Source organism: Melitaea cinxia, chromosome 4 (genome assembly GCF_905220565.1).
Source record: "Melitaea cinxia chromosome 4, ilMelCinx1.1, whole genome shotgun sequence".
Lineage (NCBI taxonomy): Eukaryota > Metazoa > Arthropoda > Insecta > Lepidoptera > Nymphalidae > Melitaea > Melitaea cinxia.
Window position 1 is genome coordinate 10,852,478 of NC_059397.1, and position 20,634 is coordinate 10,873,111.

General features: G+C 32.5%; 3 protein-coding genes across 3 annotated transcripts; 1 reads left to right on the top strand and 2 right to left on the bottom strand.

Moving 5' to 3' along the window:
- Positions 1-1,527: 1,527 nt before the first annotated feature.
- On the bottom strand, positions 1,528-2,886 carry LOC123669879 (RWD domain-containing protein 2B). The gene has a single exon (XM_045603400.1). It carries the CDS (start codon positions 2,631-2,633, stop codon positions 1,806-1,808), a length of 828 nt encoding a protein of 275 aa, XP_045459356.1. The 5' UTR covers positions 2,634-2,886; the 3' UTR covers positions 1,528-1,805.
- A 5,127-nt stretch (positions 2,887-8,013) lies between these two features.
- On the top strand, positions 8,014-13,475 carry LOC123670380 (COP9 signalosome complex subunit 3). The gene is made up of 9 exons (XM_045603876.1): positions 8,014-8,068; positions 8,144-8,298; positions 8,380-8,476; positions 8,629-8,846; positions 8,935-9,132; positions 9,463-9,615; positions 11,371-11,502; positions 12,566-12,748; positions 13,317-13,475. The coding sequence occupies exons 1-9, from the start codon at positions 8,014-8,016 to the stop codon at positions 13,395-13,397; spliced, it is 1,272 nt and encodes a 423-aa protein (XP_045459832.1). The 3' UTR covers positions 13,398-13,475.
- On the bottom strand, positions 13,385-16,942 carry LOC123670381 (uroporphyrinogen decarboxylase). The gene is made up of 7 exons (XM_045603877.1): positions 16,925-16,942; positions 16,539-16,826; positions 15,429-15,587; positions 14,779-14,922; positions 14,545-14,700; positions 14,305-14,472; positions 13,385-13,681 (listed from the first exon to the last, which is right to left on the bottom strand). The coding sequence occupies exons 1-7, from the start codon at positions 16,940-16,942 to the stop codon at positions 13,538-13,540; spliced, it is 1,077 nt and encodes a 358-aa protein (XP_045459833.1). The 3' UTR covers positions 13,385-13,537.
- Positions 16,943-20,634: the final 3,692 nt, after the last annotated feature.

The window sequence follows — 20,634 nt, forward strand, 5'->3', positions numbered from 1 at the left end:
ACTACTGTGGAACTATATAGAAGTATAGTCTCGAAAACCGGGTACATGCGCGAACTTTCCAGAATGGTCTAGGCCTCGTCTCGGCCGATATAAATAGCCGCAGCGAGGCAAGCGAGTTCATCCACTCCGACGACGCTCTAAGCCGAGGTGCGATCTCGCTAGGAGACACCCTTAGGGCGGGCGTTTTTCCCCCCCGAGCCCTCCCAGAGGGCTCCCATTCTTCCTTCGCGGCCAGCTTGCCTAAGTGCCCGGCCCTTCTCACCGGTGACGCTGTAAAGGCCGCTAGGGCCAACAGCACTCCACAATTCGAAAAAAAAGTTCAGTTCAGTTTGAGCGATCATCGAGGCGACTTCAAGGGTGAAAACTAGTGATCAAGAGTGGTACCAGCGAAACCTACGACATTGGCTACGACTTAGGACATTGTTAGTGCTTAGTGTTTGAACCTAGTGCTTTGTGTTGGACCTAGTGCTTGTGAATAAAGTCTTGAAAAGAGTCAGCAGGTCTTTCTCTTCAAATCCTTCGAACCCTAACACGTAACAATATGTATCGACTACCCTGAAATTACTTGTCGATAAAATATAAGTTTTTTTTTTTTTTCAGTTTGTAAGCAAACACAATTACTGACGAAATGGCGAACTTCATCGATTCGTTTTGAATTGAAAATTATTTTACTTTTCTACTATGTCACATACAAGTAAATATCAAACTTGTCATGGATATTATTATGTACGAAACTTTTATTAACTGGTCAATAATTAAATATGCTACTATTTCTTGATATGTAAAGCATTTTTTAATGCACTTCAATATCAAATATTTTTATTTACTGTTCCTCTTTATTTTTATATTTTATTAGTTATATTATTTTAATGAAATTTGTGATAAAACTTAAAATAAAAATTAAAAGTATCCAAGTCATCTCCAAATTTATAATAGTTTGACAAAAAAAAACCAGATGCATTTACTGATGATTGGAATAAATTTAATTCCTTTCCAACTAAACCCAGTATAATGTAAGGTCTTAAAAATAATTCGCTATCTTAAAAATTACCCTTTTACAAATGAGATTATTATCAGACATGTTGTCGTATGTGAAAATTTTAAATTGACTAGATATGCAAATTACATCATAATGCATAGGATTAACTGCTGTTGTGTGTATAGTCACATCAGATCAGTCAACATCGACTGTTTCCTTTTTCGATGCCCCGCTGGGGATGGATATTTGTATTTGTACAAATATTGCTTTCCGGTTTGGATGTCTGTCCTTGTGGCTCTCCCCACCATGCCTCTGATATGTTATCATAAATATAATGATACCTGATGGTGATCGTTACTCATTATAGGGAACATATCCGCCAACCTGCAGTGGCATCCATCTCCTACATGGAAAAAGAGGTCTATGCCCCGCAATGGGATATTACAGACTGGATCTTTGTCGATCGCATGGGATTCGTTTAATACTCTCTTATGAAAAGGTATTCTAAGGCAGCACCGGAATTAAGGTAAAGTCAGAAATAACAAAAATTTAACCTCCGATAAAAAAATCTACCTATATTGTATATAATAGCCAATACACTCTCAAGAATACGAATCAAACTTTCTTGGTCATATTTTTTTTCTTATTTTGTGACTATACCTAAACCACAATACACATCAAAGCTCAAGTCAAACGCTCAAATCCAAGAAAAATTGTAATAGCCCTCTTAAGTAAATTATTTTATATTATTAAAAATAATTAATCATTTTCTATAAATATAATTCACACACATTCAGATTTAGGTTCATTTTATATTTTAACAATGCTAGGTGTTATGTAAGCCAAATAATTCATTAAAAATATCAGATAAACCAAAGGAATCCAAATATTTTGAGAAGCTGCTCATATCATGATATATTTCCTGAAAGTTTTTAAATTTCTGAACAGTATTTCTTTCAGATAATTTAAAATTCTCTGTTTTCCTTATAACAATTTTTTTCCAATTCATAGACTTTATGATCTTCCACCATTCCTGGCAATCACACCCGATTCCTTCAACACAAATAACACCAGGCTTTCCCATTAAGCAAAATCCTGTTAAGTTATTTTCTTTTGCCATTTTCACTATATCTTCCCTCTTCTTTTTGTTATAAATATGATGTGAATAAACCCATAGTCTTGAAAAATCACACGCACTATTGTTTTCAGCAGTTGCAGTAGTTTTTACATCCTCAATTTTATTTTTATATTTTTCAATGTTTTCTTGAACCCATGAGATAGCAGTATACAAACACTCTTCACCTAGATAATTATCTTTTATATAATTCGTTAGATCTGAGTTAAGAGCTGTTTCTTGTTGTCTATTTAACTGATTACATCTTATATACATATCTGGTTCCTCTTCTGGGTAGAGGCTTGGTAAGTTAATAGATATTTCTAGTTTTAGACCATCTACTAAGAGATTTACTGTAAAATCTAAATGGTTAGGAGTGTATAAAGTATTATTTTCGACGAATTCTTTTACTTTTTCAAGTGCTTTGGTATCAGTCAGGATAATAGCTTCATCATAGATGGAAGTCAAAACTTCAATTTCGCTAATTTGTTTTGTTAGACAATTAACTAATTTAGATTTAAAACTTTCTTCAGATTCCATAGTATTTGTTTCTATGTTTATTTCTTTTACATAAATTTCTTTTAACTAACCAAAAATATATATATTGTTGTTGCACTGATGTTTTATTGAATACAATTTGTTTCATAGTAGTTATGTGATATATACTATTTATATAATTATTTAATAACTATGAGACCTTTAAGCTATTAAAATCAATACGTGTAATATGGAATTAACATGAATGAATAAATAACAAACTATTTGATAACAACTTTAGGTTCAGTCCAGTTCAAAGAGCAGTGTTGCAAAAGTGTAAAATAAAAAATCGGTATATTTGGCTCCGAAAAATCGGTAGAAATCGGTAGATTTTTACTCGGAGTAAACAAAAGTATTTTAAGTCAATAATGCGTTCATTTATTTGAATTTGTTCCGTTAAATTAAATCAAATTCTTTATTTGCATGAATATAGTTAATACATAAGGTGTTATTAGTTACAATGTCTCATATAATCTACCTTAAACGGCGTGCAAATTTTTGTTCCATTTATAATTATAATTATTTTACATTACAGAAAAAAAGTACTCAAAAGCAATACGTTTTATCACTAAGAAACATTAATTATAGAAGTAGTCCATACAATGGAGACAAAAAGAAGTAATTTATTAATTTTATTTAATTATTTTGTTTCCAAAACCAACAGCCTTTTATACTAAACATATCACTCCTCTCACTCACACACTCACTCTACAATCTTATAGTAACCTAATAACAGGTTTTCCTTAATTATCTGAGTATGTAATATTAACATGCCCTTTGATATATGCGAGCAGAACTCTGCTATAAGACGTGTTAGTCGGTCATTCTCCAATTCAGCGTTCTTTGCCTAATTACCGTGACGTTTTTTATTTTTCACTGATTTGACTTTAACACATTAAAATATGAAACAAATCAAAAATACGAATTCAATAATTATTTTGGCATGTAACAGTTAATTGTGGTTTTCTAGATAATGAGACTTAAAAAATTTATGGGTATGGTAATTAGAAAATTTTTATATTTAATGTAACGGTAATTAGAAAATATGCTGTGTGGTTACGGCGGTGAGAATATAGCCACTCCCTCTCTACCCGTGAGTATCGTAAGAGGCGACTAAAGGGGCCTACTCAAAGCACTGCCTGCAGGGCCTGCTTGCAGTTACTGCCGCAGAGGATGTTGCTCCACAAAGCACTGCAAATCATTTACGCGGCATACGTTGTCGTGTTCACTTGTGTTCTCTTTGTCCTTGCCTAAATTCGTCAGTTTTTATAAATGGCTCCTACATTATTCAAACACCAAAAAATAGCATTGGGTTTGACTGTATTGAGTACTTGTAGCGTTCAAAAGAAAAAAAGGAAGCACTGGTGTAAAAAAGTTTTATATTTTTCATGTAAAAGCGACATAGCCTGCGACCGCATATCTTTGTTATGATAATGATCGTGGTTAGTTTTCCAAAGACATGGCAAATCCCTATACAATTAGATTACGTCCCTCCACACGTCTTTTTCTCGCTGGCTCATTTTTCTTGAAGAAAACAGAGCCAAACAAATAATATAATAAAACCAAACCAACTAACCACCAACTAACTGATTAATTGCTAAATGACAACCACTGACAAGACAAACCCTAGGTCAAATAGAATAGACAAACGTCGCAATGTACCGACGTAAACAAAATGGTGGTCTAAATCGGCCCGACCGAGCTACACATGTCCCTGATTGCAGTTTACGGAGTGGGGAGATCGTGTGTCGGGCTGGCAGAACGACACTGCGGCCCTGCGACAGGGTGAACAATTAAAATATCGGCCCTGCATGCATACATACAATACGATCGGCAGTGGCACTGCAAGCAGGGCCCTGCAGACAGTGCTTTGAGTAGGCCCCTTAAGGATTACACAGTTCCACTACCACCCTGGAACTTGAAAGTGCCGACCGATGGCGGGATAATCATCCAACTACTGGTTTTGAAATATACAGGCCGAAGACGGGCAGCAGCGTCTTAGGTGCAACAAAGCCAGCCCTGCGGTCTCCAACCCGCCTGCCCAGCGCGTGGTGACTATGGGCAAGACAAGACAAGACACATGAGTTCACGCAACGTTTTTCTTGAAATATATTCTCTCTTGCCAGGACAAATGCGACTGATCTCATCTTGCTCTACAAAAATTTGGACGTCTTGTTTAGTTTTCTCTACAGTAGTCCCTATATTATTATTATGTAAATACTTTGGTTCTATTTCTTTATCATGACTTTGTTTTGGTTTTGGATGTAGCGTGTTTTATATTTCAGTCTTAATGCTTGCTTCCTGTACTTTTCTTTTGCTCTTCTTAGCTCTATTGTTTGGTCTCAAATATGACATTTCTTTATTTGTTTTCTATACATGCCTTCTAAATAACGATAAGAGTGGGATTTTTTACGTATCGGTTTCTCGACAGTTATCTTTGAAGATAGTGAAGTTGGTGTTGAACACAAGGAAGACGCTCGTTCCGTAATATTCACACTTGTATCTTTATTTTCGGTCAAATGCTCATTATTGATTAATAATAAAATAACATACTTTCAGTAGAAGATGATGACAGAGCACTAGATGGACGCGGCGTTGATGTGGTTAAAGAAGGTTTAAAATTTGGTGTCTTTTTCAAGGAAACTAATTCTTTTTCAAAAGAAGTCGACTGCAGAAAAATTTGGTCTTGCTGATTATCTTCTTTTTTTTATTTGGGATTTTCGGGACAATTTTGTACTCTTTTAGTGTACTTTTTAGCGCAGCGAGTATGATAAATCATTGAGATGTGGTGTGACAAAGTTTCAAGACGATATTTTATATTGTTATCAAGCACGAAGCATCAAGCATCTAAGGTCACTTCTTCCTCGATTGTTTTCAATTTTCCCTTTTCCTTTTGTCTTTTATAGTATGCTCTGAAATTTTCTCTACTTCTTTTTTGAGTTTTCTTCCGGCTTTTGGTGACATTTCGCAGATAGGCAGTATTTTTTTATTTTTTTTTATTGTACCCTTCTTTCTCCTTTATTTTTTTTTTGATTGCTAATACAAAAAGGGGCATTTTTAATTCGTTCTCGGCATTGTCGCGCGGCAAGCCTTCTATTTTCTTTAACTTCCTCTTTGGTCTTTTTAGGTTTTCCTATCTTATAAATTAAATAATTTGATGAATGGTCAGCATATAATATAGACATATTTTCGGACAATAATAATAATAATTTACGAAAACCGCGGTAAACAAGTATTACTTTTTCATACAACGGTAATTATAAACATATGGTAATTAGTATACGGTAATTAGAAAACGATAAATTTTCATAAAAATGTTTAAAAGCGACACAGTATACAAATTCTAGCTTATTACAACGTACGGAGGCCAAAGTAGTGTCTCCATTTACATGATCAACTTGGGTCTATCTTGAAAATCTAGTATTAAAATAAGAACAACGGTAATTAGAAAAGTTTTTAACCAAGGCTACGGTAATTATATACTCACGTGCTTCATTGGCGGTACACTAACATGAGAGTCATACAACTGCTGATGGACCTCGGTACACACTGAGGAGACGCGATGCGTACGGTAGTGATGTGCCAAATACTTTTATTTAGGGATGTGCACTCGAGAACAGCAGATGTTACGGTAATTAGAAGTTTCCATTGGACATACGATTACTTCATAATAATTATTTGTAGACTTGTTCTATTGAGTTGATATTTTGTTATGCGATAGACGCTGCTTAATATCGTTTAAAACGTTGAATGGATCAAAGTAAATCTATACGCTACAAAAATTACAAGCAAGTTTTAAGATTAAGTTGGTGTGCGGACACGCCACGGTAATTAGAGAACAGAGGTTTTTTGAACAAAAGTTAAATTAATTTAGTCTTAATTACTTAAAACAGAAGCCAATATTTTTTTTACAGCTAGGTACGGATGCTATCTTTAATATATAAAAAAGTGTATGATTGAATATGATGATATTACGGTTTAAACAAGCCCGGACACGAAAAATTTGCTAATCGGAGAATGGCCGTAGTACAATTTGTTTTAACACACCGCGGATTTGAACGGTCATATTCAACGTGGTGGGAAGAATTTCGGGAAGTCCCCGTTCATTGATTTTGTGTTACCGTTTTCTTTTAGTGTTACCGTATTAAGAATATTAATTTACCTTTTTTTTATAAAATTATTTTACATTAGTTGAAAATTCAAAAATTCGGTAGATAGCACTGCTAGATCGGTATATCGGTAGATCTACCGATAAATCGGTAGCTTTTGCAACGCTGTCAAAGAGTAATATAAGCATACAGGAACAGTTCTTTGCTTAATGCACAGAGCATAGCATAGTAATTAGTTACTTTGTGATATACTGGTAGTCATACTCATGTCATTTTAGTTGGGCAGAGTATACAAATCACAAATGTTAGATTTGTGAAACAGTGATATTACATGGATATTACCTACCCCACCCCAGCCTACAAAATAATGATATTTGTAATAAAAAAATACTAATCGATAGATTTTCAATAGCTCAATTCAACTACGTTGTCCTTTTAAATTGCTCACATTCAATTATTTAATTAAAAATCAAAAAAGTCGTTGAAAAATATTTATTTATCAATAATTTCAAACTCCTATATCTTTTGATGTATACAATATGTTAAATTGTTCAACTATACTTGAGCAATTATAAATGCAACTTGAGCAGTTTTTTAACACTGAACAATTTAACATATTGTATACATCAAAAGATAAAGGAGTTTGAAATTATTGATAACTGAATATTTTTCAACGACTTTTTTGATTTTTAATTAAATAATTGAAGGTGAGCAATTTAAACGGACAACGTAGTTGAATTGAGCTATTGAAAATCTATCGATTAGTATTTTTTTTTATTACAAATATGATTATTTTGCAGGCTGGGGTGGGGTAGGTAGTGATATTGAAATTAAAAAATATTCTTGATGAATTTACTATCAATTTTTACACATATAAGTTATAGTAGGAGTTCCAAAATATAAACGTTCTTCACCGTCAGTTTAATGGGTGATAATTATTTTATATTTATTATAGTATATTAAAAAATTAGCCAACCCCTAGTGGAGCAACAAGGTGGGTTAAGCTCCAATCCTTCTCTTACACCTACCTATAAAATTCGCTTACAACGCCCGCGGCGTTTTTATCGTTAGTGGCTTAGTGTTTTGGTGGAACAGCAATTTCAGGCATTTCAGCGGTCGTTGTCAATGGGGTTGCGGGCCTTAAGTGGAACGTAGCCAATAAATGTAGTTTAACTGCCAAAGTCAAATTGTAAATGTCTAATTCATTTTCGCAACTGATATTTTTACTTTCTTTGAATATTGAAAAAATTAAGAGGCAGATTTAATAAAATACAATGGCTTCTCCTTTGGAACAATTTGTAAACAATGTTAGAACACATTCAACTTCAGGTAGTTTACATTTTTGGCTATTATTTCATGTATTAATTGGAATAGGTTAAAATTTATTTATGTTTTGATTTGTAGGTAACTTTCGTGAATTATGCGAAATTATTGGAAAATCTGATGAGGTGTTACAGCGTAACAGTGCACACCTGAACACAGTACTAGAGACTTTAGATATACAGCAGCATTCTCTAGGTGTTCTAGCAGTACTTGTTGCTAAATTTTCCTTACCTCAGGTAACTATTTATAATGCATTAACTATTCAATAGGCACGAGACACTACACATATCATTTTTTGATTTCGTTATAAATTTCAGGGTAATCCTGATGTGGATAGAACAACAATGTTTCAACAGATTCAAGACTTTATCAATAATTGTAATGGTGAACAAGTTCGTTTTTGTCCAGAGCTTTGTAAGTTGTCTATTGTTAATTTATTTTTCTGTCTTTTTAGAAGGTCACAGTAAAATTATGTAAATACTGAAAACATTTTATATCTGAGATATAGTAAGTAAAGAAGAGTAATTGCTAAAGTTATTTACTGACTTATCACGTTTATTTTTCAGATGCCGATTTATGCCATTTACTGACAGATCACCTAGTAGAATTGAAGCAACCAATTAGAGGTATAGAGATATTGAAAAAAGCCATTAGAAAAATTCAGTTGTTTGACTCTCAGTTAACATCAATCCATGCTGATATATGTCAACTATGCCTTCTCTCTAAATGTTTGAAGCCTGCACTTGAATTTTTGGACACCGATGTTACAAGTATTGGCACTGAGGTAGAAAAATACATTATACTAGATTTCCCAAAGATTACTTGTTACCATAGGACATCTAATTTTAATTAATTTTATTTTTTGGTTTTAGCTCGGAGGGGCTAATGATTCTAAGCACTTTCTACTATATTACTATTACGGTGGAATGATATACACAGCTATGAAGAATTATGATAGAGCACTGTATTTCTTTGAAGTAGTAGTTACTGTTCCTGCAATGGTAGTCTCACATATAATGTTAGAAGCGTATAAGAAATATATTCTAGTCTCTTTAATTTTACATGGGAAGGTAAAATATTATAAGTTATATTTATTTTCTAAGAGTCTGTTCTAAGATTGTTTACACACACACACTCATTATTTTAATCAGTCATTCCATAAAAACTTTCATAGTACTTATTAAAATTTTTTTTATAAAAAGTAGTCAAATTAACCAAGCAGTTTTCAAGTTTTTCATTTAGCAATTGACTTTTATTTAAATTAAAAAATTATTGCCTTTGAGAATAAACTTTACTTTTGAGAATAAATGATACTAAAATATTATATAGCCTATAGCCTTCAACTTTTCAGCTTTGTAATAATTATTATAGATAGATATAATATCTTTCATTTATTTCAGATTCAACCAGTGCCCAAGTATACATCCCAAGTTGTTTGTCGTTTCCTCAAGCCGCTGTCTGTAGCTTATCATGAGCTTGCTTCATCTCAACATGCAGCGATGAGACATAGGGAAACCTTTGTGAGAGATAAAAATATGGGTTTAGTAAATCAAGTAAGATTACAAATATTTATTTAAAAAAAATATGTAGCTAAATCAGTTGGCTGTTATCTATAACATAAGCATTAACTTACTTGCTTACCATAATAACAGATGATTGTGTGTATGTTGAAGATATTTATTTATTACTTAGATATTTGATTATTTTCTGCCTATTATAATTGATGAATTTAATGATTGTTTATCTTATACTATTAAACGAGCAATTCTTGTATATATATATCTATATAATCTGAATCTCGGAAACAGCTCCAACGATTTTCATGAAATTTAGTATGCAGGGGATTACGGGGGAGATAAATAAATCTAGCTAGGATTCATTTTTAGAAAATGTCGTTTTATCCCTGTTTTTAGGCAATGAAAAAATGGCTACAATATCGTTAGAATAAGAAGGTAAATTTCGCATCTGTCAGTAAAGTTGTAATAGCTCAGGGGAAATCGGTCGATCGCGCTCGGCCGAAAAGATCATGGTTCGAATCCTTAAGTTTTCCAGATCGATTATCGTTTTTTTTTTTTCTTTTTTTTTTCTAAAAAAAAATAAAATCGAAAAATATTATTCATATTTTATCAATATGTAATTCAAAAAACACGATTTACTAAAAATACCGAGCTATGCTCGGTCACCCAGGTCCTTTTATATTAGAATGGTAAAGTTAAACTAAAAAAAAATATTAAAAATATATTTAAAATATTAAAAATTCATTATAAGTTGCAAAAGCTCTTGAGTTTTAAGGTTTTTTATTAGGCTTAAGATTTTAAGGCTTAGGTTTACAACCTGCATTTCTGGATTCATAATAATGAGAATAAAATATTTACAACTAGCTGACCCGGCGAACTTCGTATCGCCTAACACAAACTTTATCGTATGGTATTAAAGTTCAAATTGACTTTTAAGTATTATCACAAATCTTTTGTATGGGAGTATAGAAAAGTGTTGTTTTTAGACTTTTTCAGGAAATTTTTTTTTTTTTTTTAGAATTTTTCTCTCCATAAGAACCATCCTCGTACTTCAAGGAATATTTTAAAAAAAGAATTAGCGAAATCGGTCCAACCGTTCTCGAGTTTTGCGCTTAGCAACACATTCAGCGACTCATTTTTATATTATAGATGATAGCAAAATAAAAGTAATATAAATGATGATAATACTTTTGTCTCTGTTTATGTATAATATCATTTAATATACTTAAAAATGATCATACATTGTAGGTAAATTAAGAGGGTATATTTATACATTGAATTTACTCTAGGACTATATAGGTGATATTTAAGTAATGCTCGCCAATAAGTGAATTTATTATTTTATTGTTATATCATATTACCTGTATTGGAATTCTCCATTTATGTTTCATTAAGTAGGTAACATTTCTCTGATAGATATTTGTTTGTTGGATAGGTAACATTTTATAAAATATATATGTAAATTATAATTGGTGAGTTAGTGGCTTGGTTAAAGAGGACATCGTTTTCCTTTTGGAGGCATTGTGTAGATATTTGAGTCTAAAATAAATAATTTAAAAAAATAACAGTGTTTTTAAATCTTAGTAGCTTGAAATGTATTATTTAAAGGTTAATAAAAGGTTTCTTCTGTATCCTTCGTGACATTGGTAAAATCATCTATGCTATCTTGGCACTAGTGGAAACCATGAATTCTGAATATGAATAAAATGATGTCAATTTTAATTAATTTAAAATTTGGTAGTCTCGTTTTGTTTATAAATTTTTTTAAAAACCAAATTTTTATCTTTTCAGGTTTTGAGTTCTATGTATAAAAAGAACATCCAGAGGCTTACAAAGACATTTTTAACTTTATCACTGAGCGATGTTGCTTCCCGTGTACAATTGTCTGGTCCGGCACAAGCTGAAAGTTACATTCTTAACATGGTATGTTTGTATATTTTATTATTAATTTATTCAATTATAATTTACTTTTATTGATTGTCAAGTATTGGTAAAAAATGAGTCTAGTAAAGTATTTTTTTTTAAATATTTCATATCCAATAGTTTTTAATTTTTTCTTATAGTTAATGTTTTAAGCTAAAAATAATTGTCTTTGCTCGCAAACGAAAAAAAATCTGACTTCAATTACATCGACAAGTAATACAATGTAGGTAGACGAAAAAAAAATAGTCAAGTAAATATGCGTTATCAAAGATAAGTCAAAAGGTAGCCATCAAATCTCGATCAAATTTAGATGGGACCACAAGTCAAGCATCACATTTCGATTAAATCAAGACTCATTAAAATCAGTCCACTTAGTCAAAAGTTGTGAGGTAACATACACATTAAAAAAAAACTCAAATTGAGAACCTCCTCCTTTTTTGGAAATCGGTTAATAAACCTACTTGATTCATTTTTATAGTATCATTTACATAAATACTATATTATATTATGTAAAAAATACGATATATTTGTAATGGCTAAAAGTGTAGGTACATGTTTAGTAAGATATCACAACCACACCAAACAATAACAACACAGGCATTTAATACTTACCTTTACAACTTGCATGCTTTACTACAGCAGGCAAAGACTATTTACAAAATAACACGAGGGGAAGAACAGGCAAATATTAGGTAAAGTAGAACTTTTTTTTAAAAGATGTTTAGGTTCAACAGAATTTAATTAAGACAGTAAACTATCTCACTGTGTAAATGAAGTGGATATGACACGGGTTATACTGTGTAGGCAATTACAGCTACATCAGTCATACTACTAATGGAATACTGAAGTTTTCCTAAGAAGGAGACAGGTTGTAGTAAATGAGGAGCAATATTTTAAAAAAAGGTTTAGTGGTTTTAAGTTAGTTAGGCTGACAAAAATATTATGCTATGAAGCCGAGAATATAGTTACATATAATAAAATTTCTATTTTATGATGACCTCTATAGCCATTACAATTTAAAGTAATTAAATATTTATATATTTTTTGTCATTTTGTATTACAGATCGAAGAAGGAGAAATTTATGCTATGATAAATCAGAAAGACGGTATGGTTGTATTCCTTGATAGTCCTGAGAAGTATGCTTCGCCAGAAACCTTGTGTGTACTGGAACAACAAATGGCAGCGTGCACTAAACTCCATCAGTACATTCAAGAAATGGATGAACAAATTCAAGTCAATCCTCAAGTAAGTATCACTAACATTATAATATCTTCTTTAAAAAAAGTATATATTTTTTTAATAAATTGCATCCTCAATGGTTTCTATCTGTGATGACACTTATTATAAATTTTTTAATACATTAATTTTAAACTGTACAACTTTTATAGGTTGTTCTGAATTACTGGGTGCTTCTGAATAATTTAGCTTTTTAAGACAAAGGATAAATAAAATCTTTAGTATCTTAGTTTATTAATAAAGGCAATTAAACATTTTATAAGAATTAAGCTTGTTAGATAATCAAAACATATATACGTTTATATATAGTAATAGCAGTATAAATAGTAATTTTGTTTTTTTGATTTAAACTTTTTTTTGCTATTTTTTGACCATATGATTTTATTCTAAGTCTTAGTACTTTGTACTACTATTGCTTATATTTTTTTAATTTCAATATCAAACTTTCTTGAAGTATTATTACTTTACTATTCTTCTTAAGACCAACATTCAAATGGTGTTTGATGACCAATGTTCAATGTATATTACTTTAATTATTTGACTGTAATTTATTACTGACCATATTTTATTGTTTTAGTATGTGAAAAAATCTGTTGGCAGCCATGATGAAGATATTCCAGCAACAAGTCAAAACACAAAAAACACTTATACAATGTAAACATATATTAATTTTAACTTTAACCACATAATTGTAAGTTTATAATTGTAACAATCCATTAAAATAATTAACATAAAAGTGTCCCTCTTTTAATTCCCTTATAAAAATAACATGTTAACAAAAACAAAAAATATATCAAATTAAACAGCTTCATGAACAGCTTCTGTAAAAGCTGTCATGCTTTCTAAAGGCGTTTGTGGTGTTATTCCGTGGCCTAGATTTGCGATATATCTATGCTTTCCAAATTTTTTTACCATTTCTGTAGTTAATTTCTTGATTTCCTCCTGTAATTACAAATTGTTTGTATAATTATACTTTTCGAATTATATTGTTATGTACTACTATGTAAGTCATTATCATCATCACTTCAGCTTATCGCAGTCAACTGTTGGACATAGGCCTCATCAAGTTCGCGCCAAAAATGGCGTGAACTCATGTGTGTTGCCCATAGCCACACAGATTGTATGTACAGCTTTTATGTAAGTATGTACTACTAAACTAACATGATTCAAATATAAATAGTTGTAGTCTTTAGAATTCATCTAGCGTTTCACAGAGAAGGAAAATGAGAAAATCAGCATGTTGATTGTTAGGTCGGTAATAAATCTTCTTCTTCTTCTTTAAAGACTATGGCTCCTCGGTAATAAATATAAATTATTAAAAAAAGTATATATATTGACAATGACAGATAGGAAGAAAATTGGTTTGAGGCTTGAATAAATTAACTACAATTATTATTGAATAATTTGTGTTATTTTTCACGTAATTTGTGTTACATTACATTGATAAGAAATTGTTAAGACTTCAATGCCCTTCTATATAGGTCAGGCCTCTAGCCAAAAATAGGAAATTCACACATTGTTTCAGAATTATAATTTTTTTTTAGATTAATCGAAAAAGAACTTACTGGAGTTTTGTATAAATCTTGAGGATCGAGATTGCCCTGTAATGTAATATTGTCACCTACAATTTTCCTTGCTTCAATGGGATTTACAGTCCAATCTAACCCTATGGTCTCATAGCCCATCTGTGCTTGTATATCTAACGAATGTCCACCTCCTTTTGCAAAGACTGTCTATTTAAAAAAAAAAGATTATGAGTTTTTAAAATTGTGTATTCAAACAAAACAATAAAAAATTTCACCTACCATAGGAACTTGATCTAAGGTTTTTTCTTGTAATTTCTTTTGGACACAAGTTCTTATATCTTTTAAGTAAGGAGCCGAAAACTCAGAAAATTGTTCTCTTGTGAGGTGATCTGCACTTGATTCAAAAACCTGAATCAGTTGTGCTCCGCTTTCGACCTTTAAGTTAAAAGTTTTAATTTTAATATTTAAAATAAGCCGTAAAGAAGTTATTCAATAATTGAATAAAAAATTTACCTGCATAACTAAATAGTCAATTATGACTCTAGTTAACAAACTAAGTAACCTGTGAACGTCTTTTGGATATTTTTGTAACCACTCCTTTGTTTTAGACATAGTTTTGCTGCCACCACCCTCAATCATATATCCCATCAAAGTAAACTGAAAATTCAGTAGTTATTTAAATTTGTTATGTTGGTATACTTTTAAGTAGAAAGTATTTACAAAATAACCGTCATAATATAATAAAGTGATGCTGTATTTCATGCAAGATATTACCAATTTTGTATTCAAAAATTGTTTATTTCTTAAAAAGATTAATTTTGGAATTTCTTGCCAATACTTCTTTACAGAATCTACATTCCGAATCGGCGGGGTCTTCACTTTTAACAATAATTTAAAATATTTTTGTAAGATGAATAGTTAAAGGTCTTATTTAAGCCCATTTGAATAAAGCTATTTTGATTTTATAGATTCTGATAAATGATTTTACATTCAGACACCTTAAAATGTAAAAAAAAAATATTATAAAATAACAAACAAACCAAATATAATAATATTCTTCCTTTTTTCATTATATTGATTGGACTCTAATGTAATTTTCCTCTAAAATAGATGTTTGATATGCAATTGCTATACTATTCTTATTGAAATATGTAATAACTTACAGGTGCTCCTGTAAAACCAATTAATGGTACTTTTCCATTGATTTTGTGCCGTGTCAATGTAATTGCATCACCTACATATGTCAGTCTTGAAACAGCACCTTCTTCTTTGAGTCCATCAATCTCTGAGACATCTTGAAGCGGGTTAGGGAAAACAGGGCCCTATAACATTATCGCAAAAGTACATTAACTTCTTTTGAATTATGCAAATTCCATATAAAACTTTTACTGTATTGTTTTGTCAGATTAAAAGTTTTATCTAGTCGATTGATTTGGCAAGACACGATTAATAAATAAGGGGCGTTAAGGAGGGAGGGTGTCGAGTCAAGTCTCATCTAATATTACGTTGGAGAGGGGTGGCCTCGGCAAATATCACACAATTTTTTTTCTGATTGATATAAAAAAAAATATATGCTATTTTTGTCCATTTAATTATAAAGTGTGTGTATAGTACTTAAGCATAATCATAATATGATTAAGAGCATTCACTAATTCGTTCGAAAGAAAATAATTTCATTCATACTTTGACATTATACATCTACTGACTGTCAAATCACCATATTCATTTTATACGAAATAGATCAAAACGAAGTTGAAGGAGCAGATGATTTTACTGAAAATCATATGGGCATTTTGGTTCTAGTCTCTCTTGAGACCGCGCATGATTCTCCATGGACTGAATTAGAGTAGATATTCTTTTTTTAATCACAGTAGTTACGATTTAAGTATCCTATTGTTAAATTTTTATTACACATATAATTAAACTCTCAGCAATATTGATAACTAGTCTTAACTATTCGTAAATAAAAGCACAAAGCAATTTTTTTTCCTTTTTACAATAACAATCCAACGCCTTTACGTAAGAAAAACACATTTTGAAAAATTTCATGTGAGATTGGGGGTTGGGGGAGGAGGTTGAATAAAATCTCACGACATCTTACGAGGGGGGGGGAGGGAGGGACAGACAATTAAAAAAAACACCTCATGTAATTTATGGACGCCCCCTAAATAATTCTTTCAATGTACGAACTATAAATAATGAGTTAAGTAAGCAGAAAATGAACAAATTAAAATTACTAATAGCGGAAACTGTTATTAGAACCTCGTACATACCAGTCCAGGATGCATTTCCACAGTCATACCTAATGCTTGTGGTATAACAAGGATATCACTGAATATAATTGAGGCATCTAAGTGATCGTAACGCCTTAAAGGTTGAAGAGTAACTTCACAAGCGAGTTCAGGAGTCCGACAAACAGTGAAAAAGTCATGTTTAGCTCTTACAGCTTGGAATTCTGGCAAATATCTTCCAGCTTGTCTCATTACCCATACAGGCACTTTATCAACTTCCTTACCAGTAGCTGCTTTCAGTAGTCTATCATTTTTTAAGGGTGGAAAATTCTAAAAAAAACGTACCATTAGTAATATTATAATTAACATAAAAATAAAATAAAAACATCCATTTCTATTAAAATAAACTTAAGAAAATAACCACAAACCTTGTTAGTGTACTCCATTTTCGTACAACTGAAGTTTCGTAAACTACAAACTAATATGATGGTAATTACAGTAATGTTTTCGTAATATTTCCTATTAGCATAAAGTTTTTCATGCAATTTTATGCCGGTTTATGTATTTATTTACTTCATACGATATACTCTTGCCTCATACTCAGTGTTGCCAACTCCCAAAAATTTATCCCCCTAAAACCCCAATCAAAAACCCCTAAAATGCCCACAATTACTAAGGATTCCCTAATTTTTTTTGGTACTTATAAAATAAATAATTAATTTTTTTTTAAATAAATAATACATTAAAAATAATTAATAAATAGTACGATATCATTAAACAAATAATAGTATACAATACTTTTTTTCTCTAACATTAGATATTTTAACGAATGACTTGCTGATAAACGGACGATATGAACAAGTAAATAACAAATAATAATCAACGTATTTGTAGTAAACATAAACGCAGTTTTACCTCGCGTTTTATTTAACTCTGTTTTCTTAGTAACAAGCAATCGCACTAGATGTCGCTAAGGCGATATGTGTAAAAATGAATATGATTTGCTACTCACTAGATTGGATTATCCTAGGGCCTTTTCTATTACACCTTTATTTTGCTTATTTTGAAATAAAAAAATAAAAAAAATGTTTGAAGAATGAAAAATCCCTAAAAATACTCCTACAAATATGATACCCCTAAAAATACCCCATCCCACTTTTTTTCCCCTAAATTTGGGGGGAAACCCCTAAGTTGACATCACTGCTCATTACTGTAACTTATTAGGGATGTTCGGTGATGTTCGATGATTATTGATCATCTTTCATATTAGAATCTAATTATCGATGTTTGGACTTTTGGAGATCAACTTATGCGATAAAGGTGAGCGATTTACATTATCCGGTCAGTAAAATTTAAAATTTGAATGGTATAATTTTTTGAATTTTATATTATTTTAAATGACAATTTTACAAATTTATTGAAATAAATTTTAATACAATAATTGGCATTACTTTACTTTTAAAAGACTTACGACGTGACAAAAACAACATTTTATCTAATTAAAAAAATAATATAAATATTAGTCATTTTGAAAGGGTCTCAATGAATTAGTAGAATTTTTATGATTCGTAAATTTTTAATTATTAAGTTTTATTGTTAAATTATAAATTTCGAAACGAAACTTCTTGGTAAGAAGAAAAGATAGCACTATAAATTTGTTTCAGTTGAAACGTTATCTTGCTGTCTTCTATTGTCATAATTAAAGTATTTATTTTAATTCTACCATCTCCTCTGCCCCTAGGTTGCCTGGAAGAGATCGCTTTTCAGCGATAAGGCCGCCCTTTGTACCTTATAATACTCTGTTAAAATCAATCTGATATGTATTATTTCTGTTTTGGTGTACAATAAAGTGTATTGTTATGTTGTTATGTTATGCTGTGTTAGTAACGGATATTAATGGACAGTAATGGGCAGGATGGGTTTTTCTGTACCAATGTAGAATATTTAAAAAAATTGATCTTGTACACATGATATTGATTTTATAACTATTTTAATTTTTTATACAACAAAAGTTACTTTTGGTGTAAGTTTTGTATAAGTAATGTGCAAAGAATCGATTTTTGCGATTAATATCGATGTTGCTTTACGAACATCCCTATTCAACTCGTAAATGTAATTGTCAAAAGCAGAATGACAAATCATGGTTTCATTCTCTATCATTAAACCAATCAATCAATCAATCAATTCATTCTCTATCACTCAATAAATCAATAATTTTAAATAATTTGGTTTCGAAATCATCTGTGCTCATTTGGCACTATTGAAAGCCATTAACCCTGAAGAAGAAAAATAAATCTTTTTGGAAACAATGTTGTATTAGATACGCACGGTGGCTATAATTAAAAAAAAAAATAATAATTTTTATTGGCAATTTTCATATTTATGCTTATTTAGATGAAGTTAGAAAATATAAATAATAATATAGAAGTTTTATAGTTTGACGTACAAAAGTTGAGCTTGTTGATTCGAAACATTTTGGTCGGGTTCCACTAAGTGTCCGCAACGCGTGGAAAGCCCATTCTATAATTCCACCTAAGGCCCGTAGTTGTCGTGTGCGATCGCTCGACGCCATAGATGACGTCACTGTTCGCATCCACATCGCCCACAAAATATAGTTGAGTCAAAGTTGGCTTTCATTAAAACGTGGCAGCCTGGCAGGAATTAAAAAAAAAACTACCAGCACAAAGGCTTAGAAGTTATATTGGTATGAATCCCTGGCCATTCTGGTATTCCAGGTAATGAAACTGCAGACTCTTATGCCAAGTCAGCGGTTCAACTTGGCTCATCGGAACATTTTTTTGACTCAAGTCAAGTCCTTCTGTGAACTTGTTCAGTGTAATACTGTTCCGAACTGCCAAGGCCGACATCTAGACCTGGTGCTGAGCGCGCGTGGCGGCGCTGGTGGGGCGGCTGCCGACGAGGCTTTGCTGCCGGTGGATGCGTACCACCCGCCGCTTGCAATTGTTTTTGCTTTGCGCACCGCATCTGCCAGTGCTCGCGCCGCCGCGAGCGGGGATAGTTACCAGGATTCAGGCTAGCAACCATTAAAGCAATGGAACTTTAATAAAGCGAATTTCTATGAATTATATTATTCCATTTTAAAAATTGACTGGACGGAGGTATATACGACCAACGAACCTGATTTAGCGTTAAAATTATTTTATGATAGACTTTCTGACGTTTTTGATAATTGTATGCCTTTGAAGTCGCGTAAACGGAATAATTTTAGATATCCAGTATGGTATAACTCACAAATTATTAAAGATATACAGATAAAATACAGGTTACACAAAAAATATAAAACTAATAAGAGTCGCTGCGACTATGAGAAGTTTTCTCAGTATAGAGCGAAAGTAAAGGCGGAAACGGCGCGTGCTCATAATCTCTATCGGGAACGAGTCCAGAACAATCTCAAATCGGACCCCAAAGCATTTTGGGGGTTTTTAAGATCTAAGAGAGGTACTTTCACGCAGTGTAAATTAATGAGAGACGGGCGCACTCTTTCAGATCAGGAATGTGCAAATGAACTAGCCAGGTTCTTCTACTCCGTGTTTAGCAGGGAGCCAGCGCGTCTGGATGTGTCGGCTGTGAGTGTGACGGTGGGAGGAGATGCGCGCGTGTATCTGACGCGTCTCGCTCTGGTGGACGTGTCTCGCGCGATCGCGCGGCTGCCGCCGAAGCGGTATGTTAGCCCGGACGGAATCCCGCCTTACATCCTCAAGGATTGTCGTTTCACGCTTGAGGAGCCCCTGCTACATGTATTCAATGTTTGCCTGGCTAACGCTACCTTTCCTGATAGGTGGAAACTCACCCGAGTGGTACCAGTGCCGAAGGGAAAGGGCGGAACGGAGCCAAGTGACTACAGACTCGTGGCTATCTTGTGTGCAGTGGCCAAGGTGTTCGAGTCGGCTATCCACCATGCGTTGTATGCGCAGGTGAGGGCCCGGTTGTCTGATGCGCAGCACGGATTTCGTTCGGGCCTGCCCCGAACAACGGGCAATCTGCTGCATTTGATGACGCGGCTGGTGCCAGCAATGGATGCTGGGCGGCAGGTGGATGTCGCCTACCTGGATCTCCGGAAGGCATTTGACACGGTTGATAATGACGTCCTGCTGGAGAAGCTGGCTGGCATGGGCTG

Excerpts from the sequence above, each read along its gene's own strand:
- LOC123669879 (XM_045603400.1), bottom strand. The coding sequence starts at position 2,633 with ATGGAATCTGAAGAAAGTTTTAAATCTAAATTAGTTAATTGTCTAACA.
- LOC123670380 (XM_045603876.1), top strand. The coding sequence starts at position 8,014 with ATGGCTTCTCCTTTGGAACAATTTGTAAACAATGTTAGAACACATTCA. Across the intron at positions 9,133-9,462 it reads CTTTAATTTTACATGGGAAG|ATTCAACCAGTGCCCAAGTA; the intron begins GTAAAATATTAT and ends CATTTATTTCAG. Across the intron at positions 12,749-13,316 it reads AAATTCAAGTCAATCCTCAA|TATGTGAAAAAATCTGTTGG; the intron begins GTAAGTATCACT and ends TTATTGTTTTAG.
- LOC123670381 (XM_045603877.1), bottom strand. Across the intron at positions 14,701-14,778 it reads TTGACTATTTAGTTATGCAG|GTCGAAAGCGGAGCACAACT; the intron begins GTAAATTTTTTA and ends TTTAACTTAAAG. Across the intron at positions 14,473-14,544 it reads CCTTAGATCAAGTTCCTATG|ACAGTCTTTGCAAAAGGAGG; the intron begins GTAGGTGAAATT and ends TTTTTTAAATAG.